We start from the raw sequence: 24040 nt of genomic DNA on the forward strand, positions 1-24040 counted from the left end.
GTAGAATGTGAGAAGGTCAATTTGCAAAAAAAAACCCACCAGGTTTCAATATAAATTTCACAAATTACGGCCTAGAAAAAAAATGAACTACAGTAATAATAATTGACTGCTAAGTTATATAAGGTAACTTAAGACTCTTACATATTAACTTAGAAGGTGCCAAAAGCATTCAAAGTTTGGATGCTAGAGTCTTAGCCTGAGATACAAGTGAAATGAAACCATGTAAGAAAATTATCCTGTACCAAATTATGTCATTTGTGGAGAAATGGATGGAATAGTGAGATGAGTCAGTCACAAAAAGTACGAAATCAGATGCTCTCCGTAATATGCGGAAGTTAGGGAGAAAAGGGGTCATAGGAGGAACTCTAGAAGAAGAAGGAGGAGGAGGAGGAGGAGGAGGAGGAGGAGGAGAAGAAACAACAACAACAGCCATAGATGAGCACAAAACCTAACTGAAGGAGATGGGAGAAGGGAAGAGGAAAATTCCCTAAACATGAAGAAGAAGAAGAAGAAGAAGGAGGAGGAGGAGGAGGAGGAGGAGGAGGAGGAGGAGGAGGAGGAGGGGAGGAGGAGGAGGAGGAGGAGGAGGAGGAGGAGAAGAAGAAGAAGAAGAAGAAGAAGAAGAAGAAGAAGAAGAAGAAGAAGAAGAAGAAGAAGAAGAAGAAGAAGAAACAACAGCCATAGATGAGCACAAAACCTAACTGAAGGAGATGGGAGAAGAGAAGAGGAAAATTCCCTAAACATACATACATGATGGACACATCCACAAACATTATCAGTCCATCACTAAGCCAAACATGAGAAGGAGGGAAGGGGAGGGAATGGGGTGGGAATTGGGGAAGGGCTGAACGTGTGCCTCCACCATCTTGTACTCCACAATGATGTATAATACAATGCATCAGTAAAAAAAATAAAAAAGATAATGCTTCTGAGAAGGAACCAAGTGAAAAAGGGAAGAGAGGATGGAGGGAGGGAAAATATATCACCTCTCTTTTGGGCTATTAAAGAGTGGCTGGTGAACGCCTTTCCCTTTAGAATTCTAATCTCAGGAGCATTTATCCCACGGTTATGGGGAGATTCACCCACTTAGTAATCTTGCTAAGTCTGAAAAGTGAACATAAGCCTCATACTTTGGTATTCTTGGAGTTTCAGGTCATACTTGTAGTCAGCGACCATGGGGTCGGCTCGGGGGAACGGAATGTCTTCATAGTGCGGAGCAGAGATGCTGGAGAAGTCAACGGTGGTGAAGGGCTTGATATCGAAAGAGTGGGAATGCTCATCCATCACGGCCAGGTCCATGGAGCCGATTCCAAAGTTGGTGGGCCAAAAGGGCATCTCTGTGTCCACCATGGTGATTTCTGCAGAAAAGCAAGCGCTCATGAGGTTAAGTTCCAGGCAACTGAGTCATCATCTCAAGAGGGGACTGAAAGTGCAGTCTCATTTAGGTTATCACAACAAGGGGTGAGAACACAACAGCCTTCTTCGTGCTATTATTTTATGATGAGAAGGAAGTCACCCTGTACCAGGAATCACAGAATCCTCTAAGGGTCTGGATGCTTATAGCTTATTCATATAAATGTCCTACCAATAGCCCCGCTCTCATTACTCTTGACAAATGATCATCAGTTAAGTCTATGAATGTTAGTTTTTATTTATTTAAAGATTTTCCACCTTTATTGAGGAATAATTGAAAACAATTATATTTAAGACATACAATTTTTTTTGTGTGTGTGGTATTGGGGATTTAACTCAGGGGCATTCTACCTCTGAGCCTGGCTCAGTGTTTTATATGTCAATATGCATGTTTTAATATACATACATATTATAAAATGATTCCTATATGATGTTTGGGCATATACTATGAAATGACTGCTATCATTAAGCTAATCGACATACTCATAACTTTTTTTGGTGTGTGTGGGACTGGAGATGGAATCCAGGGGAATTCTACCTCCAAACTATACCCCCAGCCCTATTTTTTTATTCTTTATCTTAAAACAGGGTCTCACTAATTTGCAGAGGCCTCACTAAGTTGCAGAGGCCTCACTACGTAGCTGTGGTTGGCCTCAAACTTGAAATCTTCTGGTCTCAGCCTCCCAAGTACTGGGATTACAAGTGTGTACCACCATGTTTGGTCCATTTGTGTGTGTGTGTGTGTGTGTGTGTGTGTGTGTGTGTGTGTGTGTGTTGGGGATGGAACCCAGGGGCATTCTACCTCCAAGCCACACCCCCAGCCCTATTTTTATTTTTTATTTTGAAACAGGGTCTCACTGAGTGGCCTCACTAAGTTGCTGAGGCTGGCCATGAACTTGCTACTGCTTTGTCTGGGTTTCTTATATATTTCAGTATGAATCCCATTATCAGATGTTAGAATTTGCAAATGATTTCTCCTATTCTGTAGGTCGTCTCTTTATCTCATTATTTCCTTCACTGTGCAGAAGTTTGTTAGCGTGATGCAATTTGTTAATGATTGTTTTAAAAGGTCCCAGGTTTTAGGACAATTTCATTCCTTTGTATTTAGAAACCCTAAGTATTTTTTCTTTAGGATGAAAATTTTGCTATTCCATTTGTGTTTAAAATGCTTTTGTATAATAGAAAAGTTGGTAAATAAAACTTAGGTAAATGGATTTATTCAAGTGCATGCTAAAAATAATTTTATTCTTAAGGTTGTATTAAAACAAATCTTTTAGGAAAGCTCTCTTCTATACTCTGAAAAATTACAAAAATATTTATCTTGAGGACAGAGCTTTTCTTGATAAGAAGATGATCTCCACATTGAGAACAAGAATATATGGGAATATATATGTATATATTATATAATATTACTATATACACACACACACACACACACACACACACACACACACACACACATATAGTTGGGCCGAGTAAAAATGAAGTGACCTAGTTGGCGTTGGTTTTTATGAAATTTGAAGCAATAAGTCAGAATCCAGCCTACAATTATTATTATTTTTTTTTTTTGTGGTACTGGGGTTCCTGGAAGCCCTTCTACCTCCGGGCCACACTCCCAGACCTATTTTATACATTTTTTATTTTTTGGGGAAACAGGGTCTCTTAAGCTAGCACGGCTGGCTTCGAACCTGCGCGATCCTCCCATCTCCACCTCCCAAGAGCGGGGATTACAAGCGTGCGCCACCACACCCAGCGTAATTTTTTATTTTTTATTTTTTTGCAGTACTGGGGATGGAACCCAGTGCCTCTGAGCAACACCCACAGCCCTATTTTTTAATTCTTTATTTTGAAACAGGGTCTCATTGAGTTGCAAAGGGCCTCACTAAATAGCTGAGGCTGTCCTCGAACCGTGATCCTCCTGGCTCATGCATTTGGGAGGCTGAGACAGGAGGATCATGGTTTGCGGACAGCCTCAGCTACTTAACGAGTCCCTTTGCTGGAGGTGTCGCTCAGAGGTATATATTTGTTATTCTCAAGTTGATGAAAAAGTTTGATGGAGCTGTTCTCCTAGGGGGTAGATGGGAATGGGCCTATTGCTTTTTCCCAGAAAGCAGAGACCTAAGGAATTTGCTCTCGGAGGCAAACTGTTGCCTGAGATTAAAGATTTCAGTTGTGGTCTTCATAAGAAAAACAAAAGGCCCTGAGCATACAAATAAGGAGACTTGTCCTGCGAACGGCTCCAAGAGGACTCATTAGATCTGGGTTCCCATGTCTGGATAGTTCCATAATAAGTACCCAAACAACCTGAAGTTATCTGTGTTACAGTGTAAACACCACACACCAAGTGGAGGAATGTGCCCTGGTGATAGCTTAAAGGTCAGACTGGCTCTCAATGACATCCAGGAAAAAAAAGCAAAAAAAAAAAAAAAAAAAAAAAGCTGTGCACCTAATGACAAGGGCGACCCACGGGACGGTTTCCCTCGCTCCGAAATTCATCAAAACCAGCACCAACAAGGTCACTGCGTTTTTCCTCGGCCCAGCGGCTCGGCCTGCTTAATGTTCATTTCCGTACCAATTTGTCCTACTGTCTCTTTCAGATCAAAGGATCCGTGTCCCTCCTAAGTCGATGGCAATATCCTCAGACCGAGTTTATCAGCGGCTTCTCCTGTTGCCTACGGCAACGAAATACAGGGTGTCTAAGCGGGTGTCAGGTAGAGAGTGGGCCACTGTGGGGAAAGTGGGATATGAAAAATCTAGATCAAATTTATATGCATTATAGGAGAAACTGATCATAAATTATTATATTATTATTTTTGGTGGTACTGGGGGTGGAACCCAGGGGTTTTTCTACCTCCGGGCTGTACTCCCAGACCTATTTTTACATTTTATTTGGAAACAGGGTCTCACTGAGTTGCTGAGAGCCTCACTAAGTAGCTGAGGCTGGATTCGAACCTGTGCAATCCTCCTGTCTCAGCCTCCCAAGTGCTGGGATTACAAGCGTGCGCCACCACACCCAGCTATAAGTGATCATTTTTTAAGTTTACTTGTGTGTGTGTGTGTGTGTGTGTGTGTGTGTGTGTCTGTCTGTCTGTCTGTCTGTCTTACTGCTCTGAGCTACACACTCACCCCTATTGTATTTTTTATTTTGAAACAGGGTCTCATTAAGTTGTGCAGGGCCTCAAGAAATTGTGGAGGCTGGCTTCGAACCTGCAACCCTCCTGTCTCAACCTCCCAAGTACTGGGATTAGAGGCATATGCTACCATGACCAACTTGTTGTCTGTCTGTCTGTCTGTCTGTCTGTCTGTCTGTCTGTCTGTCTTTATTTATTTATTTATTTATTTATTTATTTATTTATTTATTATTTTATGGCACTGCGGATTCTATTTCTGAGCTACGCTCCAATCCCTTTCCTTCCTTTTCAGATAAGGAAAGAAAACCAGGTCCTGGCATGTGTTAGACAAGGTCTCTACCACTGAGCTATACTCCCAGTCCAGGTTTTCTTATTTTTCTAAATAGAAAGACCACGAACACACACACACACACACACACACACACACACACACACACACACACACGCCCCAAACCAAATCCATCTCTTTGAAATCATAGCACTCATCCCCTTCCCCAAACCCACCACCCTTTTTCTTTTCTTTATTCTGGGACACCTTGACCCAAACACTACTACCCCCTGCCTCGTAGTCACTGGGAGGAACTGTGGTCCCCTAGATGTTTTATTTTATTTTGACTTCGAGATAGGGCCAGGAAACCTGCTTCTCATTTTGTCTCCAGAAGACATAAGCTTCTGTCGCTGCCAAGCTGTAAGCCGAGTAGGTGTTTTTTGTTACCCCGTGCAATTAGCCATGAAAGAACAAATGAATAAAATGTTTGTGTGGACAACAGTCCTTCTCGGGAATAAGCGAGTGTCTTAACTTTCCAGCTGGGTTACACAGAGATGCGTAGCCTCAGGGCATAGCCATCAATTTCACAATCTCTAGTGCGCTTTCAGTAGGCAAACGTCTTTGGGCGGACCTCAGGTGCAAGGACATAACATTTGTGCAGTTTCTTTTCTACTTTCGAATCAGGCTTGGCATTCTATTAGAGTCAGTGAGCAAATTCCACAGTATTCCAAAGTACAGTGTATTTCAAACAAAAAATATAATTGATTTCACAAAGGAATAAAGGAACTTCCATTATATGATAGCATTATTTGAAAAGATAGAAGTGAGTCAGAAAGGCATGCTAAATTATAAAATCAAGAACTATATGGGTTACCTTTGGGGTTTTACATAGTCCCTTATGAAGAGGAGAGAAAAATGTCTATCAGAATAGCTGAGGAGGGGGTGGGGGTACAACTCAGTGATAGATATTTGCCTAGCATATGTAAAACCCTGGGTTCAATTCCTGGCGTCTCAAAAAAAAAAAAATAGCTGAAGAAATGTTACACCTCCTCTCTCCTTTAATATTTGTATTAGTTAATATTAATAGAACCCTTGTTAGGTGTGGTGGCGCACGCTTGTAATCCCAGAATTTGGGAGGCTGAGACAGGAGGATTGTGGTTCGGGTAAACAGCCTCAGCTACTTAGTGAGGCCCTCTGCAACTCAGTGAGACACTGTTTCAAAAACAAAGAATAAAAGCTGGGCATGGTGGCACATGCTTGAAGAATACAAAATAAGGTTGCAGGTGTAGCTCAGAAATAGAATGCCCCTGGGTTTCATCCCCCCAGTACTGCAAAAAAAAAAAAAAGGTAATCCTAACCACAGCCCTATGAAGTAGTATATTTGGAATTTTCCTTAAAGAAGAAGAGACTAGGGCTAGAGATATAGCACAGTATTAGAGAGTTTTCCTAACATGTGTGAGACCCTGGGTTTGATTCCCAGCAGAGAGAGAGACAGACAGACAAAGAGAGAGACAGGAGGAGAAGGAAGAGGAAGAGGAGGAGGAAGAAGAGGAAGAGAAGGAAGATGAGGAGGAGAAGGAGGAAGAGGAGCAGGAGGAAGAGAAAGGAAGGGAAGGAAAGGAAGGGAAAAAAACTAAAATTAAGTTAGTGAAAGTAAAGGGTTTCTAGAAGTTCATGCAATTAGTAAGCAGAATAGCTGGCTGTTGAGCCAAATGGTCTCAAGCTCTCCAGCCTCTACACACTTACCCTTGTTCATTAAATAGTACTGGCTAGAGAAACATATCTCTTCATGATCTTGCAGTTTGATATTAAAGAATGATTCATCTCATCAAACTCTTAACTCGATAATTATATTACTCCAGGCATGGCAATATGCCAAGGGATGTACTCCAAAGAGTCAGAATGTGTCGAGCAAAAGGACCATGAGGCAGGAAAAAAGCTTTTCTTAGATTTTTTTTTTTTTAGAACTTATATGCCTTGTTGGAAATGACCGTCAGGAGACACTGAATCGCCAAGATTTCAATTTCTTCTATTTTTTTCTTTATTTACATATCACGGTACTCATAAATATGGCTTCAGCTTATCTAGCTAGTGCCTCCTTACTGATTTGTGTGAACCATTTTGCAGAATAAACTGACCTGGGGATTGTCTAACTCTTCTCCCATCATTCTGGCCAACAACCAGACTGAAACAAAAGACAAAACAAGCCGGGAGTGGTGGCGCACGCTTGTAATCCCCGCGCTTGGGAGGCTGAGACAGGAGGATCGCACAGGTTCGAAGCCAGCCTCAGCTGCTTAGTGAGGCTTTCAGCAACTTAGTGAGACCCTGTTTCCAAATAAAATAGAAAATGGGACTGGGAGTATAGCCCGGAGGTAGAAGGCCTCTGGGTTCCGCCCCCAGTATCACCAAAACAAAACAACAAAAAATAAAAAATAAACAAAAAACCTTTCTAAAATATTAGAAATAAAAAGACCTTTTTGAAAGAATCTAAGTTCCTCATTTGGCAGATGAGAGAAAATAAGAAAAAGTGCCCATGAATACACAGTTAATGAGAGGCTGACTGGGAATTCAATTTCTGACTCCTGGCCCAGCATTCTCCATAGTGCATGAGCAAATTGTTACTATATATACATAGTTGAGAAAGAGACTTTTAATCCATGCCAGTTTCCCTAGATCCAGATTTGTTTGGTTTTAATTAATTAATATAGATGGACATCAAATTTAAAGTCTTATGCAAGAAACGACTTACCAGATGGCAAATTAGTAACAGCATAAAATGCTGAAGAAGCCGGGTGTGGTGGCACACCTGCCTGTAATCCCAGTACTTGAAAGCTGAGACAGAAGGACCGCAGGTTCAAGATCTGCCTCGGCAACTTCGCAGAGTTGAGACCCTATTTCAAACTAAAAAATAAAATAGGGCTGGGGGTGTAGCTCATAGGTCAAATATCCTGGGTTCAACCCCCCAACACACACAAAATAAAACAAAGAGAATAAATCTGTCAAATAACCTGTGTCTAACAAACATAATAAACTCTTCATGAGTCAAAAACTTTAAGGAATAATCTTAAATAATCTAGTGAAATAAGCATTGCCCTGGCCCAGGTTTTGCATCTGGAAGGATAGAACCAGTATCGTGTCAGATACCCCGGGTTCAATTCCGCCGCACTGGTTGCCAGTGTTGCGATCTCTCTGCACTTAACTAGCACCACTAAAACAAGACTGCTGACCCCATCCAGTTGTTATGAGGGCTAAGTGAGATAATACATGAAAAGCGCCTAGCACAGGTCCAGACACTTAAGAGGTTCTCAGTGAAGAGGAGTAGTGGTGGTAGTAATTTATGCACATGGTAGCTAGAGTACTACGGCCGTATAAAAGGTGAGCTAAGCACCTCCAACACTACAGGAAAAGGAAGAAACACCAGCAAGGTCCTATTGTTCAAAAAGGACTATGCCTAAAACAGATGTCCTGTTCTAAAGACCCGTGGAAAAGGAGAGCCCAAAGACACACACACACACACACACACACACACACACACACACACACTCTCTCTCTCTCTCTCTCTCTCTCTCTCTCTCTCTCTCTCTCTCTCTCTGTTACTTATTCCAGCGCTTAATAGCTCTTTTGTTGCCAGAGAAGTTTATGTCTTATCTGGCATCAGTCCAGCTGTGTTATACACGTGCTACTGATGTTCTTTAAAAAAAAATTAAAAAGAGAAATATTGGTTGTCGAGTAAATTTAGGACATTCTAGGTTACGCAAGGCTAAGTAGGTTAAGTTGACTGATACGGTCGATGAGACCATGTGAAAAAGAGGTAAAGCTATAGTATGTATCATTTGAGGAGTTTACTATTTGATGGGAGTATAAGTTTGCAAAGTGATAGTCTATCCGATGTTGGTGTTTGCAACTATCTTTTTATTTATTTATTTATTTGTTTATTTATTTGCGGGTCTGGGGATGGAAGCCAGGGGCATTCTACCTCCAAGCTACTCCTCCAGCCCTGTTTTTTATTCTTTATTTTGAACAGGGTCTCACTGAGTTGCAGAGGGCCTCACTAAGTAGCTGAGGCTGGCCATGAACCACGATCCTCTGGTTTCAGCCTCCCGAATGCTGGGATGACAAGCGTGCGCCACCACGCCCGGCTTGCAACTATCTTTTTAGTTCATCTGAAAACATAGAATCCCCTGCATGTTTATCCTTTACCATATATATACCTGAAAAGTGTTATGCTAGCCAGGTGTGATGGCGCACGCTTGTAATCCCGGTACTTGGAAGGCTGAGACAGGAGGATCATGGTTCGTGGCCAGCCTCAGCTACTTAGTGAGGCCCTCTGCAACTCAGTGAGACCCTGCTTCCAGATAAAGAATAAAAAATAGGGCTGGGGGTATGGCTCGGAGGTCGAATGCCCCTGAGTTCCACCCCCAGTGCCACAAAAGAAAAAAAAAGTGTTATTTATGCCCCACAGCTTTTCTTTACCTTCAGAATGAGTGAGGATATATTCATATTAGTTTAAACAACAAAGCCAAGATAGAAAGGATTCATGATTCAGCCGGGCGTGGTGGCGCACGCTTGTAATCCCCGCGCTTGGGAGGCAGAGACAGGAGGATCGCGCAGGTTCGAAGCCAGCCGCGCGCGCTGGCTTAGGAGACCCTGTTTCCAAATAAAAATGTAAAAATAGGTCTGGGAGTGTAGCCCGGAGGTAGAAGGGCTTCCAGGAACCCCAATACCACCAAAAAAAAAAAAAAAAGAAAGGATTTATGATTCAACCACAAAGAAATTGCTGTGAATTAATACCCTTTCTAGTGAAACTATCATACAAACTTCTGAAGAGGGAAAAAATGCCATATAAAGAATCAAAATGCCATTGAGTTTCTCAACACTGGAAGTCAGAAAATCAGTAGTACACAGGACTATATTAAGAATAAAAACTTAGTCAGGTGTGGTGGCGCACGCTTGTAATCCCAGCATTCGGGAGGTTGAGACAGGAGGATCATGGTTCACAGACAGCCTCAGCTACTTAGTGAGGCCCTCTGCAACTCAGTGAGACCCTGTTTCAAAATAAAGAATAAAAAATAGGGCAGGGGTGTAGGTCGGAGGTCGAATGTCCCTGGGTTCCATCCCCGGATCCTCAGGGAGGAAAAAAAAAGAGTAAAAATTTAGATGTGGTGGCGCACACTTGTAATACTAGTAACTGGGAGGCTGAGACAGGAAGAATTGCAGGTCTGAAGACAGCCTCAGTAACACAGGGAGATAAGGAGGAGGGAGGGTGAGGAGGAGAAGGAGGAGGGGGAGGAGGAGGAGGAGGAGGAGGAGGAAGAGGAGGAGGGGAGGAGGAAGAGGAGGAGGAGGAGAAGAAGGAGGAGGAGAAGAAGGAGAAGAGGAGGAGGAGGGGGAGGAGGAAGAGGGAGAAGAAGAAGAAGGAGGAGGAGGAAGAAGAAGGAGGAGGAGGAGGAGGAGGAGAAGAAGTAGAAAGAGGAGGAGGAGAAGTAGAAGAAGGAGGAGGAGGAGGAGGAGGAGGAGGAGGAGGAGGAGATGGAGGAGTAGATGGAAGAAGAGGAGGAGGTAGAATGTCTTCCCTCACTAGCACCTCCCTTTCTACATTTTGGCTCTGGCTTTGCAGTAATAGGGGGATAAAAATAGGGGAGAAAGCAAAAAGAAAATAAAAGGAACACTCAAGGTCAGTTTGCTCAGAAAGGAGGGGTCACCAAAGACCCACCAGTACACATTTTCGTCTCTCTATGCAACTTCCAACCATTGTAAAGGACCCATCTCCCCCGGCAATCAGGAAAGGATACAGTGGGTAGGTGTCTTTTAAAATTTTTTCATATGTCTTTATTGGTGCATTGTAGTCTCAATCTAATGCCAGTCATGTTAATGGAGACATGCATACACACGGAACCTGCTGCCATTTTCCCCCTTCCCAATACAGGGCGCTGAGAATGAATTAGTATATTGACATATACACACATAGTCGGTGCTAGTATTTCCATCAGTGAACCTCAGCCTTCCTCGTCCCCTTCCCTTAGACCACCATCACTGAGATTTCTCCTCCACTGAGTCCCTCTGCTACCCCAATTACTCTTTAGCTGATACATATTAGAGAAAACATATGACCCTTCATTTTCTATGACTAACTCATCTCACTTAACATAATATCCTGCAACGTCCATCCCTTTTCTTGCAAATGACATGATTTTGTTCTTCTTTATTGCTGAGTAGAATTCCATTGTGTGTATTTCCCATAATTTTGTAATCCATTCATCTGTTGATGGGACACCTGTTTGGGTTCCATAATTTGGCTCTCGTGAATTGTGTGGCTATGAACATGGGTGCGCACAGATTACTATAGTACTCCGGTTTGGAAACCCCTTTGGAAAGATACCCAGGAGTGGTATGTCCAGATCATATGGTGGATCCATGCCCAGTTTTCTGAGGAGTCCCCACACTGATCTCCGTAGCAACTGGACTAATTTGCAATCCCACCAGCAGTGTAGATGAGTTCCAGTTTCCCCACGTCCTCACCGACTTTATGCTTCTTGACTTCTTGATGACTGCCATTTTTATTGGGGTTAGCTAGAATCTCAGTTTTGATTTGCAACTCCCTCATGGCTCATGATGTTGAACATTTTCTCATGTATCTACCGGCCCTTTGTATCTCCTCTTTTGTGAAGTGTCTATTCAGTTCAAGGGTAGGTGGTTTTAAATAGCACTTTAGTACTGAAGTTCCTCTAATAGCTTAAAATTACCTAGAGGGAAAAACTGCTTTCTCAGAGTTGTTTAGTCTGCCAAAATGGTGTGACACTCTGTGCAGTTTTGTTTTTCAATTTACTGTGCCAAGAACCCTGAAGAAGATGCCAATGGTCTTACGGTAAACACACACAGAGACTCAACTGACATTTAAAACAGATGAGCCAGATCACGAGTACTTATGGGTTGACTTGCAATTCTCACTACCTAGACTATATATAATTTCTAATTATATTATGAGGGGATATTAAAGTAGTCAAAGAAAGCATTTTTTATATCTTAAGTCTTCCTCCTGAGCTATTACAGCATTATAAAAAAATTCTATATGAAGGAATTTGTAATAAATTCAACATTCATTGATGGTTTGTTTGTTTGTTTGTTTGTTTGTTTATGGCACTGGGAATTGAACTCAGGAGCATTTTATCTCCGAGCAACACCTCTAGCTCTATTATTCTTTATTTTGAAACAGGGTTGCACTAAATTTCAGAGCGCCTCCCTAAGTAGCTGAGGCTGGCCATGAACCTGTGATCCTCCTGTCTCAGCTTCCCACGTACTGGGGTTACAAGTGTGTGCCACCACGCCTGGCTTCACCCATGATTTTTAAAAAAGACCTCTTAAGTAAAAAAAAAAAAAAAAAAGGGAATTCTGTTAGTCTGATAAAGAATATCCATATATATAAAACCCCAAACATCTCAAATCAAGATAACCAATAACCTAATACTATATGTAATGTGTTTACTAGGTCTCACAAGGAACATAATGTAATCCTTGACCTTGAAACACTTATAAAGGTGAAAGATGTTTAGTAACAGAAGAAAATACAGCTACCAAACTAGTGACAGGGATAATAAGTGTTCTGGAAATGTGGAAAAGGGGGGGATAAATGTGTTCTGAAATAATCAAGTAACCTTTTGGGAGAGTTAGGTTTTAAATTATGTGGAGCCAGAGACATGATTAGAATTTGGGTTGTCAGAATGACCAAACAAGTCAGAAATTGTGAAAATTTGGATGAAAAACACCCATATTTATTTTAAGAATCAATATAAAGATTAAATGGCATGTAAACTGTCAGCATAAAAAAAAAAGGAATTTGGGTTGTTAGCACCAATCCAAGGAAAAGGTATTTGTCCCTATTACCCATCATATCTCTTATATTACCTGATATGACTTAAGAAATTATCATCAAATATATGTAATATCAAAGAAGATTAGTTTTATATAGGACATATACTTAAAAATTAGATTGGTTCCCTTGGGCAGTTGCTTATATTCTTGGGTAACAGTGGCTATAGATGAGGCTCTATTAATGGTAAAAAAAAAAAAAAAAAAAAAAAAAAATGCCGGGCGTGGTGGCGCACGCTTGTAATCCCCGCGCTTGGGAGGCAGAGACAGGAGGATCGCGCAGGTTCGAAGCCAGCCGCGCGTGCTGGCTTAGGAGACCCTGTTTCCAAATATAAAATGTAAAAAAAAAAAAAAAAAAAAAAAAAAAAAAAAAAATGTTTCTTTGTAAACAGCAAAGATTTCTATGTAATTCTGACTACCCCCATGTGAAGCTCACAGCTTTGGCTCTTAATTGTATCATATTTAATCTACTAAGAAAACGTGCACAGAAAACGTGCACAGACCATGTTATCGGTCTGTGATTTTTATTATTAAGTCAAGGTTTTGGTATAAGACAAAAGCAAGATAATATCCAGTGATCATATATCAAATATTTAGTTGCCTAATGCAAACAATAATAATAATAATAATAATAATAATAATAATAGACAATAATAACAGCAACAAAATTTAAAAAATAGTTTACTTTTCCCCAAAGATGGGGCTTAATTAAAAGAAACGAGAACAGCCACTATGTTCACATGCTTGGAACCTGCAAAGGATATTAGAGCCCCCTGTCTTGTTATTTAGCTTTGCTGCTGGCTCTTGGCCAAAGCAAGTAATTGAAATTTGGTTTCTTTCTTCTGGAACTGTGATTAACCATATGCATCGACCAGATAACATCTAAATATTCTGAAAAAAAATGCTAATGAAAAGATTGCGAGCGAGTAAGAGGTCCAGCTAATTTAGCCAGGGGAGCAGAAAACTTTAGGAAGCCTATATTATTCCACAGTGATAGCTTTTCCTTTAAGGGCGAGAAAAGACAAAACGGACACCTGCCAGGCGCCTATTCACTGGGAGAAATGCCAAGTACTTTACGTAGTGAATGTTAGTTTCTTAAGTCAAACAAGTTACCTTTTTAGCACTGCTCACCCATAACTCTTTGGTTCAAATGAATATTGGAAGAACCAGAAGGTGAGCAGACTTTCAGAAGAACCTAGAGATTTGGATAATTTACTAATTAATATGTGAATAATATTCAATTAATTATATTCAAACTAATGGAAGGACATGGGGTTAGAAACTTTTTTTCGTGGGGTTCTGGGGATGGAACCCAGGGGCATCCTACCTCCAAGCTACACCCCCCAGCCTTATTTATTTTATTGTATTTTTTTTTTGAGGGTCTGAGGATGGAACCCAGAGGCATTTGACCTCCGAGCTACACCCCCTGACCAATTTTTTATTCTTTATTTTGAAACAGGGTCTCATTGAGTTGCGGAGGGCCTCACTAAGTGGCTGAGGCTGTCCGCGAACCGCGATCCTCCGGTCTCAGCCTCCTAAGTACTGAGATTACAAGTGCGCACCACCAAGCCCAGTTTTAGAAGCTCTTAATAACAGATGGTTCAAAACCTATTTGTTCCTGGTTTTGTAGTGTGTATATAGCATAGCTTATTTGTTTATATTAGCATTAGTTGTAGAGTAATACCCGGCAAACACAAAACTTTTGCTTTTAATTTGCTAAGTAAATATGTTCCAGTCCTGACCCCAGGAGCTTGCTAAGGAATAGGAGGAGATCGTCTTGGTGTTTGTGAATCAAAAAGAGCTTATCAGACATCTATTATGTGTTATTTGAGGATTTGCATTAGGATTAGCGACAACGTCACGGAGCTTTTCCTCAATGACTATATAATTTGACTTCGGGAATATATAAGAACATAAGAGTAGAGTGTCTCCAACTAAGGGCTAAATTGAGGGATGAGGACGATCCGTGTTGGAGGGTTTTATCCTCCTATTTCATAAGTATTGAAAAGCAGTATTATTCAACGAATACTGTCCTAGGCATCTAGATATCAGCAGATGATCAAAGCAGACAAAAATCTCTGCCTCCACTGGGCTCATGTTCTAGGGGGATGAAAAAGATCACAAATGTGTATAACCAATCAATAAATTATATGTTCTACTAGGAAATGATAGGTGCTTTAGAAACTGAAAACTGGAGTGGCAGAAGGGAGAAAGGGCGGTGGGGAGGCTACAGAATTCAACAGGGAGGTCAAAGCAGTTCCCCAGGGAGGGTGAGGTCTGAGCGAGACTTGGAGGGGCTGAGGGGGTCGACCAGGAGGACGGCGGAGGGAGAGGGTCACGGACAGGAGCCAGGAGTTGGCGGAGATGCACCAGGGTGGGCGCTCGTCTGGAATGTTGGAGGATCAGCAAAGAGATGCCAGCATGGCTGCAGCACTGAAGACACGAGAGAGGAGAGGAGGGGACCAGAGAGGTCACCTGGGGTGGAATGGGGTGAAGAGCAGAGCTGGGCATTTGTTCCATGTAAAATGAGGAGCTACTGCAAGGTCTTGAGCCAAGTGACAATACAACTTTTCTTTTCTCTCTCTCTCTCTCTCTCCTCTCTCTCCCTCTCCCTCTCTCCCCTCCACCTCCCCCCCCCCTCTCTCTCTCTCTCTCTCTCTCTCTCTCTCTCTCTCTTTCTCTCTCTCCCTCTCCCTCTCTCTGTCTCCCCCTTCCCCTCCCCCCCCCTCTTTTGCAGTACTGGGAATGGAACCCAGGGCTATTCTACCTCTGAGCTATGCCCCCAGCCCCATTTTTTTATTCTTTCTTTTGAAACAGAATCAGACTTTTCAACATGATCCTTTCGGTGACAGGTTGACAGAAGTCTTGAGAGGTAAAGGCAGAAGTTAAAAACAAAAACAAAAAGCGATCGTGGCCTGGATCAGGCTGGTACCAGCCAAGGAAGTAGGATGTTCTGGATCCATTTTCAGTTGAGAAGAGAGGAAAGCAGCCGGGCATGGTGGGACACACTTGTAATCCCAGCATTCTAGAGGCCAAAACAGGAGGATCACGGTTCGCGGACAGCCTCTGCTACTAAGTGAAGCTCTGTGCAACTTAGTGAGACCCTGTTTCAAAAAATATAGAATAAAAAATAGGGCTGGGGGTGTGGCTTGGAGGAAGAATGCCCCTGGGTTCTACCCTGAGTACCACAAAAAAAAAAGAAAGAAAAGAAAAAGAAAGAAAGAAAGAAAGAAAGAAAGAAAGAAAGAAAGAAAGAAAGAAAGAAAGAAAAGGGAGAGGGGAAAGCAATTCACAGTAAGGTATTCAGAGACTGTGTCATGGATTAGAAGGTACTTGGACCTGACCTCCAATCAGAGGAAAGATGTGAAAAGATGGAAGATTTAGAAAAGGCATTTTCAGGACATACTATGCTTGTGGGTAAAATGTCATATTCGGGAATGAAAAGATGAGTCTGAATAGGGCAGGGCAGGACAATCGCTGGAATGTAAAAAATAAAAACATAAAGGAGAAACTAGTTATAAAGAGCTGTGAAATGAGGCAAAAGTATCCAGAACATAATGAGGCCTTGTGACTCGTAAGTGCTCAATAAATATTAGAAGACTGATAGCCCTTCTTTTTATTTATTTTATTTTAGTTTATTATTTTATATATTTATTTTTTATTTATTTATTTATTTTTTTTTGCAGTACTAGAGATGGAACCCAGGGCATTCTACCTCCAAACTACACCCCCAATTCTATTTTTGTTGTTGTTGTTGTACTGGGGGTGGAACCCAGGGGCTTTTCTACCTCTGGGCTATACTCCCAGACCTATTTTATACTTTATTTGGAAACAGGGTCTCACTAAGTAGCTGAGGCTGGCTTCAAACCTGTGTGATCCTCCTGTCTCAGCCTCCCAAGCGCTGGGATTAAGTGTGCGCCACCACGCCTGGCCCCCAATTCTATTTTTCATTCTTTATTTTATAGAAACAGGATCTCACTAAGTTGCAGAGGGCCTCACTAAGTAGCTGAGGCTGGCTGCAAACCTCTGACCCTCCTGTCTCAGCCTCCCAAGCACTGGGATTGCAAAGCATGCACCTCCACGCCTGGCTAAAGATAGTCTTTTTAGGGCTTCTTATTTGCCAATCTGGATTGGATGGCAGAGTTTCTTATTTAAGAAAGAAAACATAGAGAACCTGGCATGAGGTACAAAAAGGTCGTTGGCACGCCTGGCTATCACACACATTTTCACAAACATTCAACCCTAGTAGAAGGACATGGGGCATTTACTGGACAACTTCTAGGGCCTATTTCAAGTGTGAACAAAAGAAGCTAAAATAACAGCTTTTGTATTCGTTTTGTTGCTCTAAGACAATGAAGAAATTTTCTTGGCTCAGATTTAAGTGAGGGTCTTCACAAAAAATAGCAATTTTTCACACAATCTCTATCAGAAGCATAAAAATTCGTTTTCATTTAGTCTCACATTTTATACTTTAAAATTCTGTCAGGCAGCTTTCAAGATCAGTTGAAACAAGATTTAAAAAAAAAACAACTCCGTGTTTTTATCTAATGTAAATGTCATTTCTTTCAAGGGTTTCTAATACTGAAATTCATAATTTGGAGGAAAAGTAAAAAATAAGTGACAGTTTTGGGAAAAACAGTAAGGAGCTCTATAAACCTACCAAGTCTACTAACTCTTGGAGTCCAAGAAAGTTTGTTAAAACTAGAGCCATGCTAAGAAAAAATAATGTGAATGACAATAAAATTCTTTTAAAAGACCTTGAAAAATTCTTATTTTTGGGTGTGTGTGTGTGTGTGTGTGTGTGTGTGTGTGTGTGTTGCTAAGGATGTAACCCAGGGCCTTGTGCATTTTAGGCAATGACTGTCCTAATGAGCTACACAGTATCAGCCCTCTGAATTGTTATTAGTGGGAGATTATGAAATTCAGAGCTGTATCCATAATTTAAATCTTTTCTGGACTTCCACTACATCCTATACAGAGTATTAGAGTCCAAAAAAAAAAAAAAAAGACATATAATCGTTGCTTTCATTTGAGCCCAAAAGTGACTTCAATCTTTGGCAACTCAATTTCTTCAGAGACACATGTTAAGAAAAGTGGGAGGTAATTTTTTCATCTTAAAAAAAAAAAAAAACCAGAGCTCGGAGTGTAGTTCAACGGTAGAGTGCTGGCCTTAGCATTCCAAGGTCCTGGGCTTGATACTCAGAATCCCACGCAGGCGCACCCACCCGACTACTAACTCTTAAGTTTGATTATTTCTTTATCAAAGTAGTCATGGGAATTCACTGAATTCAAATAACCACCACTTATTTTAGTACAGTGCAGATGACTTCCGTTTTTTCTGTTCTTCCAGACTCCGTAAAAGGTTTCCAATTTAGAATGTTCTACCAGAGCCTTCTATTTGATCCTCAGATGATTAATACGACGTTAAAAAACATAAACTCTAGCCGGGCGTGGTGGCGCACGCTTGTCATCCCCGCGCTTGGGAGGCGGAGACGGGAGGATCGCGCGGGTTGGGTGCCAGCCTCGCTGGCTTAAGAGACCCTGTTTTCAAATAAAAATATCAAATAAGTCTGGGAGTGTAGCCCGGAGGCAGAAGGGTTTCCATCCCCAATACTACTAAATAAATAAATAAACAAACAAACAAACAAACTCTATATAGGGACTTAGATCTGCTTTGATAAGTGTTGTCTTATTTAGTCCTCATAATAACCTTGTGCTTTCTGTTAATATAGAGAGACGCAGAAGGTCAACAATGACTTGGTCACACTCATATAGCATCTATGAGGAAGGCAGGATTTGTCTTGACATGACATGGGTCCCTTTACACCCCTGCAAGGGTAAACATTTTGGTCAGTAGCCTCCCTTCATTAAAATGGTGTGCGATCCATCGCTCCGTCCTCTCTCAGGAGAGACTCATTTCAAGGCACTATTGCGGCAGCTTATGCACATCATGTCTCCAAGGCTCATTTCCATTGCTCAATCCGCTCCAAAGGACAAATATGTCATCATCTTTCGATGCTCTGGTGCAACAACTTAAAATTATAGAATTCACACAGGACCAAGTCTGGCACCGAAAGCGGGAGGCGCATTCTGCATGAGCCTGTAGACGCGTCCCTTCAATCTTGCCAAGTTTTACTAGTGGAAATGGCCCCAGAGCCAGCGCGGGGTTACTTGGGGTTGCTTGCAGAGCTCTTGATGAAGAAGGAAAGGGAAATAACAAGAAGGGGGCCGCAGTAAAAATAAAACCTAGGAAAATGTGTAGCACTCACTCCTCTTTGAGCAAAGTGGAGATTTGAGGGTCACGATGATAATCAATATGGCTGGAACTGTGGGTCCTTTTACACTGAATGTCCTACTTTTTAGTATAATTGAGTACCTCCGTACTCAATTCCCTTTAACAACCCCCAATTCCATTTTGTCCACGACAAGGAAGAAGGACTATCTAACCCTATCTCGGCCAAATACACAACCTCCATTGCTACTGGCCCCAGATAGTTCACGATGATCATATGTCTGATTTATTCTCTCAAGTCTCTTGGTTAGTTTTGGCAGGAGTCTCTAGCGGTCATTTAGAAAACACAATGGAAGGAACAAACTCAGGTTGCTGGCCTTTAGAAACTCAAAAATTTTAACGGAAAAGTAACGCTTACGAGTAAGAAGTAACCAGAGACCATGTAAGTCAAGGGTTAGCTGGGTGTGGTGGCGCACGCCCGTAATCTCAGTACTTCAGAGGCTGAAACAGGAGGATCTCGGGTCCAAGGCTGGCCTTGGCAACTTAGCAAGGCCCTCAGCAGCTTAGTGAGATCCTGTTTCAAAATAAAAATAAATAAATAAATAAAAAGGGATAGGATTATGGCTTGGAGGTAAAATGTTTCTGGGTTCAATCTCTAGTACCAAAAATTTTTAAAAAGACAAAGAAAGGTTAAATCATTGGTAGAAAATATGTTTTCGTTGCTAATAGTTTTATCTTGCTTTTGTTTGTGTGTTTTGTTCTAAGAGAAGGGGGGTCTCTCCATGATGCTCAAGAGAGTTCCAAGCTCCTGGGCCCAAGAGATCCTCCTGCCTCAGCCTTCTATAGTAGAGACTGCAGACAGGCACCACTCCTGCTCCTGGCAAATAATTCAATTGTGTACCCTGATAATTAGGAAGAAAAACACTCAATTATTCTCTTGGAGACATTTGAGATGCATAGAAATTATACTAAGGGAAAATTCAAGACATAGAAAGAGAGATTAGCAAAGAATTAAACAAAGTTTGAATCACATAACCACCAAACAGTAAGCACTACCTACACCCTAGTTAACCTAAACTATGTCTGCTGCCCAATAGATATATGCTTTTCAAAGACATTAAAAAAAAGCCGGGCGTGGTGGCGCACACCTGTAATCCCCGCGCTTGGGAGGCAGAGACAGGAGGATTGCGCAGGTTTGAAGCCAGCTGCGCGCGCTGGCTTAGGAGACCCTGTTTCCATATAAAAATGTAAAAATAGGTCTGGGAGTGTAGCCCGGAGGTAGAAGGGCTTCCAGGAACCCCAGTACCACCAAAAAAAAAAAAAAAAAAAAGACATTAAAAAAAAACATTAAAAAAAACTATCAAATTTTGACTTGAGAAATATTTCATAGTATACCCAAGATATGGGGTATAATTAATAACTAAAGACAGCAATCATTTTTATGGTTTAAAGAAAAATAGAATAAAGCATTGTAGAGACTATAATGAAATTAAACTTCTCTTTAGGAGGCTCAGATGATAGAAATATAGATTGAGTCATATGATTGGGCGGCGGTGTAGCTCAGTGGTAGAGCACTTGTGTAACATGTTTGATCTCTAGTGTGTATGCACACACACACACACACACACACACACACACACACACACACACACTTAACTCCTAATAAAATAAAGTGGTTTTTTTTTGGTGGTGGTAGTGGTACTGGGGTTCCTGGAAGCCCATCTACCTCCGGGGTAAACTCTCAGACCTATTTATCTATTTTATACTTTTTAATTTGGAAACAGGGTCTCTTAAGCCAGCACGGCTGGCTTCGAACCTGCGCGATCCTCCTGTCCACCTCCCAAGTGCGGGGATTACAAGCATGCGCCACCACGCCCGGCAATAAATTGGTATTTCAAGGAAACATTTTTTCTCAATTTTTAAAAAGCTTGATGTCTTTAAAAACTATGACTAATATGTTCAAACTTCAGTTTTCCAGGGAAATTGCAAGGTTAAAAGCTATCCATTTCAACTACTAAGTGATTTGACCTCAATGCTTAAGCACTTATATTGTAAAACATTAATTAGTATACATTAACACAGTCTATTTTTATATGAGAGGCAGAAAAGAAAACAAATCAGGATATTGAAATAAATATGAATCAATTCAAAAGAGAAGTTGTGCTAAGAAAATCCAGTAGAAGGAGCTGTAGAAAGGAAGAAGTTAACATTTTGCAGTGATGGAGAGAGGAATGTTAAAAAGTGAGGTCTCTGCTTGAATCTGACGAATCTGAATAAATGTAATAATTATTACTTTAAAATGTGTGATCTTTTAGGGACCTCATTTTCTTTAGAAATAAAATGAAATTCTTAAAAGAGATGATCTTACAGTATCCACAGTCGACTTTTCTACGCTCTAAAGCAGGTTATAATGGTTCCTAAGCTCTGGGAGCTTGCGATTCTTTGGGGATAACCATGTACGTGCAAATATCTCGACTGCAAAGTAGAAATGAAAAAATACCGAAGTACGTTAGAGGAATGAAAATCTGTAAGGGATAAAAAGTTATGAGAGACCTCTAACAAATAAGACAAAAAGGGGGAAAAACGAACTCTTAGGTGTACGCCGCTAAGTGTTACATTCAGGAAATAAAGATGAATAGTAGGACTGTTTGGAGATATAAATATATTTTTAATACTTAAAATTCAGGAAATGAAAACTATGCACAGATATAAAGTATGAATTAGCTTAGGTTTGTGCCGGGGATCAAACCCAGGGCCTTCTACATACCAGGCAAGCACTCTACTGACTAAGTTACATTTCCAGCACTAGGTTTAAGGTTTTGAATACATTAATAAGCAAATAACAGCAGCAAACTAAGCATTAAAACACTGGAGTATACTCATGGTAGTATTAGAATAAATAAAAGCCGGGCGTGGTGGTACACACTTGTAATCCCAGTACTTGGGAGGCTGAGACAGGAGGATCACAGGTTCAAAGCCAGCCTCAGCTATTTAGTGAGACTCTCAGCAACTTAGTGAGACCCTGTTTCTAAATAAAATATAAAACACGTCTGGAAGTGTAGCCCCGAGGTAGAAGGGTTCCATCCCCAGTATCACCAAAAAAAAAAAAAAAAAAAAAAAGGTCTAACCCAGAACACAAACTATGTAAGGACAATTTAGTAAGTGCCCAGCAACCCCAGCACCACAACTGGAACAGACTTTACCTTGTGAGGTGCTTGCAGACAGTGAATTAGGGAAGGAATCACTCTCTGGGTCAACAGGAGAATCTCCCAGAGTTTCACCCATAACGCGTGGAGTAGGGATGTGCTGCAATTCACACTGATGTTGTGTCTATTTCTTGCAAAAGATCGATCCATTAAAGAAAAAGGACTTGTTGTGGTCACAGAACTTATAAATATACCAATGAGTCAAGACATTTGTTTCCAAATATTTGGAAGAGGTGGGAATAAATACAGAAAGGACCAGGCCGGAGCTGGCTGGGGCTGTCCTGTGAGGGAACCGACTGTGACCAAATTCTGTGTCATAATATTGTTTGCTTGTTTGGCAAGACTTGGTACATTACAAGGAAAACATTGCCACACTGATCCTGGCCAGCGAGCCACACTGTGTCTTGTGAGGGGCATGAACTGTACAGTATTTGAAATGATCAGAGCAGAGATTGTTCAGAATTTGATCACTTTTTATTGGAATAAAATATATAGTACCTGCTTCTTTTGTGTGTGTGTGTGTGTGTGTGTAGAGATGGAACCCAGGGGCATTCTACCCCCAGCCCTACTTTTTTTTTTTTGAAACAGGGTCTCACTACGTAGCTGAGGCTGGCCGTGAACCATGATCCTCCTGACTCAGACTCCCAAATGCTGGGATTACAAGCCTGCGCCACCACATCTGGCTTTATATTAACTGCTTCTTAAGTAGAAAACTTCAAATCACTGGATTATAAAATAGCAGACAAATTTATTTGAATAAAGTTTTTCTTAGGTGTCTGCTCCTGGTTCAATCTCCATTTTCTGAAGAAAACTCTTGAACTCAGATATGTATTCCTATTTTAAATTTTGCCATCAGCCTGCCACTGAAACCAACTAATCTTCCTTCCTTCCTTCCTTCCTTCCTTCCTTCCTTCCTTCCTTCCTTCTTTGTGGTATTCGGGATTGGACACAGGGACATTCTACCTCTGAGCTACCCTCCTAGCCCTATTTTTTATTCTTTATTTTGAAACAGGGTCTCACTAAGTTGTGGAAGGCCTCTCAAGTTGCAGAGGCTGCTCACAAACCTGTGATCCCCCTGTCTCAGCCTCCCAAGTACTGGGATTATAAGCATGTGCCACCACGCCCAGCAAAATGTTATATTTCTAAGGTATTGTTTTGTTACTTCACAAAACCCAAACTGATACTAGCTGCTACTCCAATTCTAAAAACTTAAGTAAGAATAAAGGCTCGATAGGTTTATAATTTCCATATTGGGGGGGTGTGCTTTTTTAAAACTCAAATTTCTCCATCAATAGCAACTGCAGCAACGTTTTGAATGTTGGTGTTTAAATGATAAATGCTATGTCATAATGGAAAGAGAAAGAGAAAGGGGGAGAGAGAGAGAGAGAGAGAAGAAGAAGAAGAAGAAGGAGGAGGAGGAGGAGGAGGAGGAGGACGAGGAGGAGGAGGAGGAGGAGGAGGACGAGGACGAGGAGGAGGAGGAGGACGAGGACGACGAGGACGAGGACGAGGAGGACGAGGACGAGAAGGATGAGGATGAGGAGGACGAGGAGGAGGGAGGAGGAGGGAGGGAGGCGGAGGGAGGAGGAGGAGGAGGAGCAGGAGGGAGGAGGAGGAGGAAGAAGGAGAGGAGAGGAGAGGAGAGGAGAGGAGAGGAGAGGAGAGGAGAGGAGACCCTGTTAGGTTGGCGAGGAATTGTGGTCAGTTTTGTAATCAGGAAAAAGCTGGCTTCTTGCTTAAGGCCTTTGCCCTTTTTGGCAAAGAGAAACATCAGCTGTGCCAAACTGCTAATGCAGGAGCAAGTTTTGTCACATAAGCAGCTGAACGGAATTGCAGCAACTTGTGGATTTTAATTGATGCCCCCACCTAGGGCAGTGGATCAGATGGCAATAATTCTCTGAATTATATTCCTCCTGATAGTCCC

General features: G+C 41.5%; 1 protein-coding gene across 1 annotated transcript in view; it reads right to left on the reverse strand.

Annotated features, from left to right (window-relative positions):
• PPARG (peroxisome proliferator activated receptor gamma) overlaps positions 1 to 22210 on the reverse strand; it is a gene marked incomplete at its 3' end in the record, with an annotated part of 75773 nt that extends 53563 nt beyond the window's left edge. Inside the window, exons 1-2 of the mRNA XM_080718092.1 lie at positions 22114 to 22210; positions 1131 to 1358 (exon numbers count right to left, since the gene is read on the reverse strand). Coding sequence (XP_080574218.1) covers positions 1131 to 1358; positions 22114 to 22195 — 310 coding nt within the window. The 5' untranslated portion in view covers positions 22196 to 22210. The remainder of the gene's footprint in view (positions 1 to 1130; positions 1359 to 22113) is intronic.
• Between the last annotated feature and the right edge of the window lie 1830 nt (positions 22211 to 24040).

This window comes from Muscardinus avellanarius, assembly GCF_963383645.1.
Source record: "Muscardinus avellanarius genome assembly, chromosome: 22".
NCBI lineage: Eukaryota > Metazoa > Chordata > Mammalia > Rodentia > Gliridae > Muscardinus > Muscardinus avellanarius.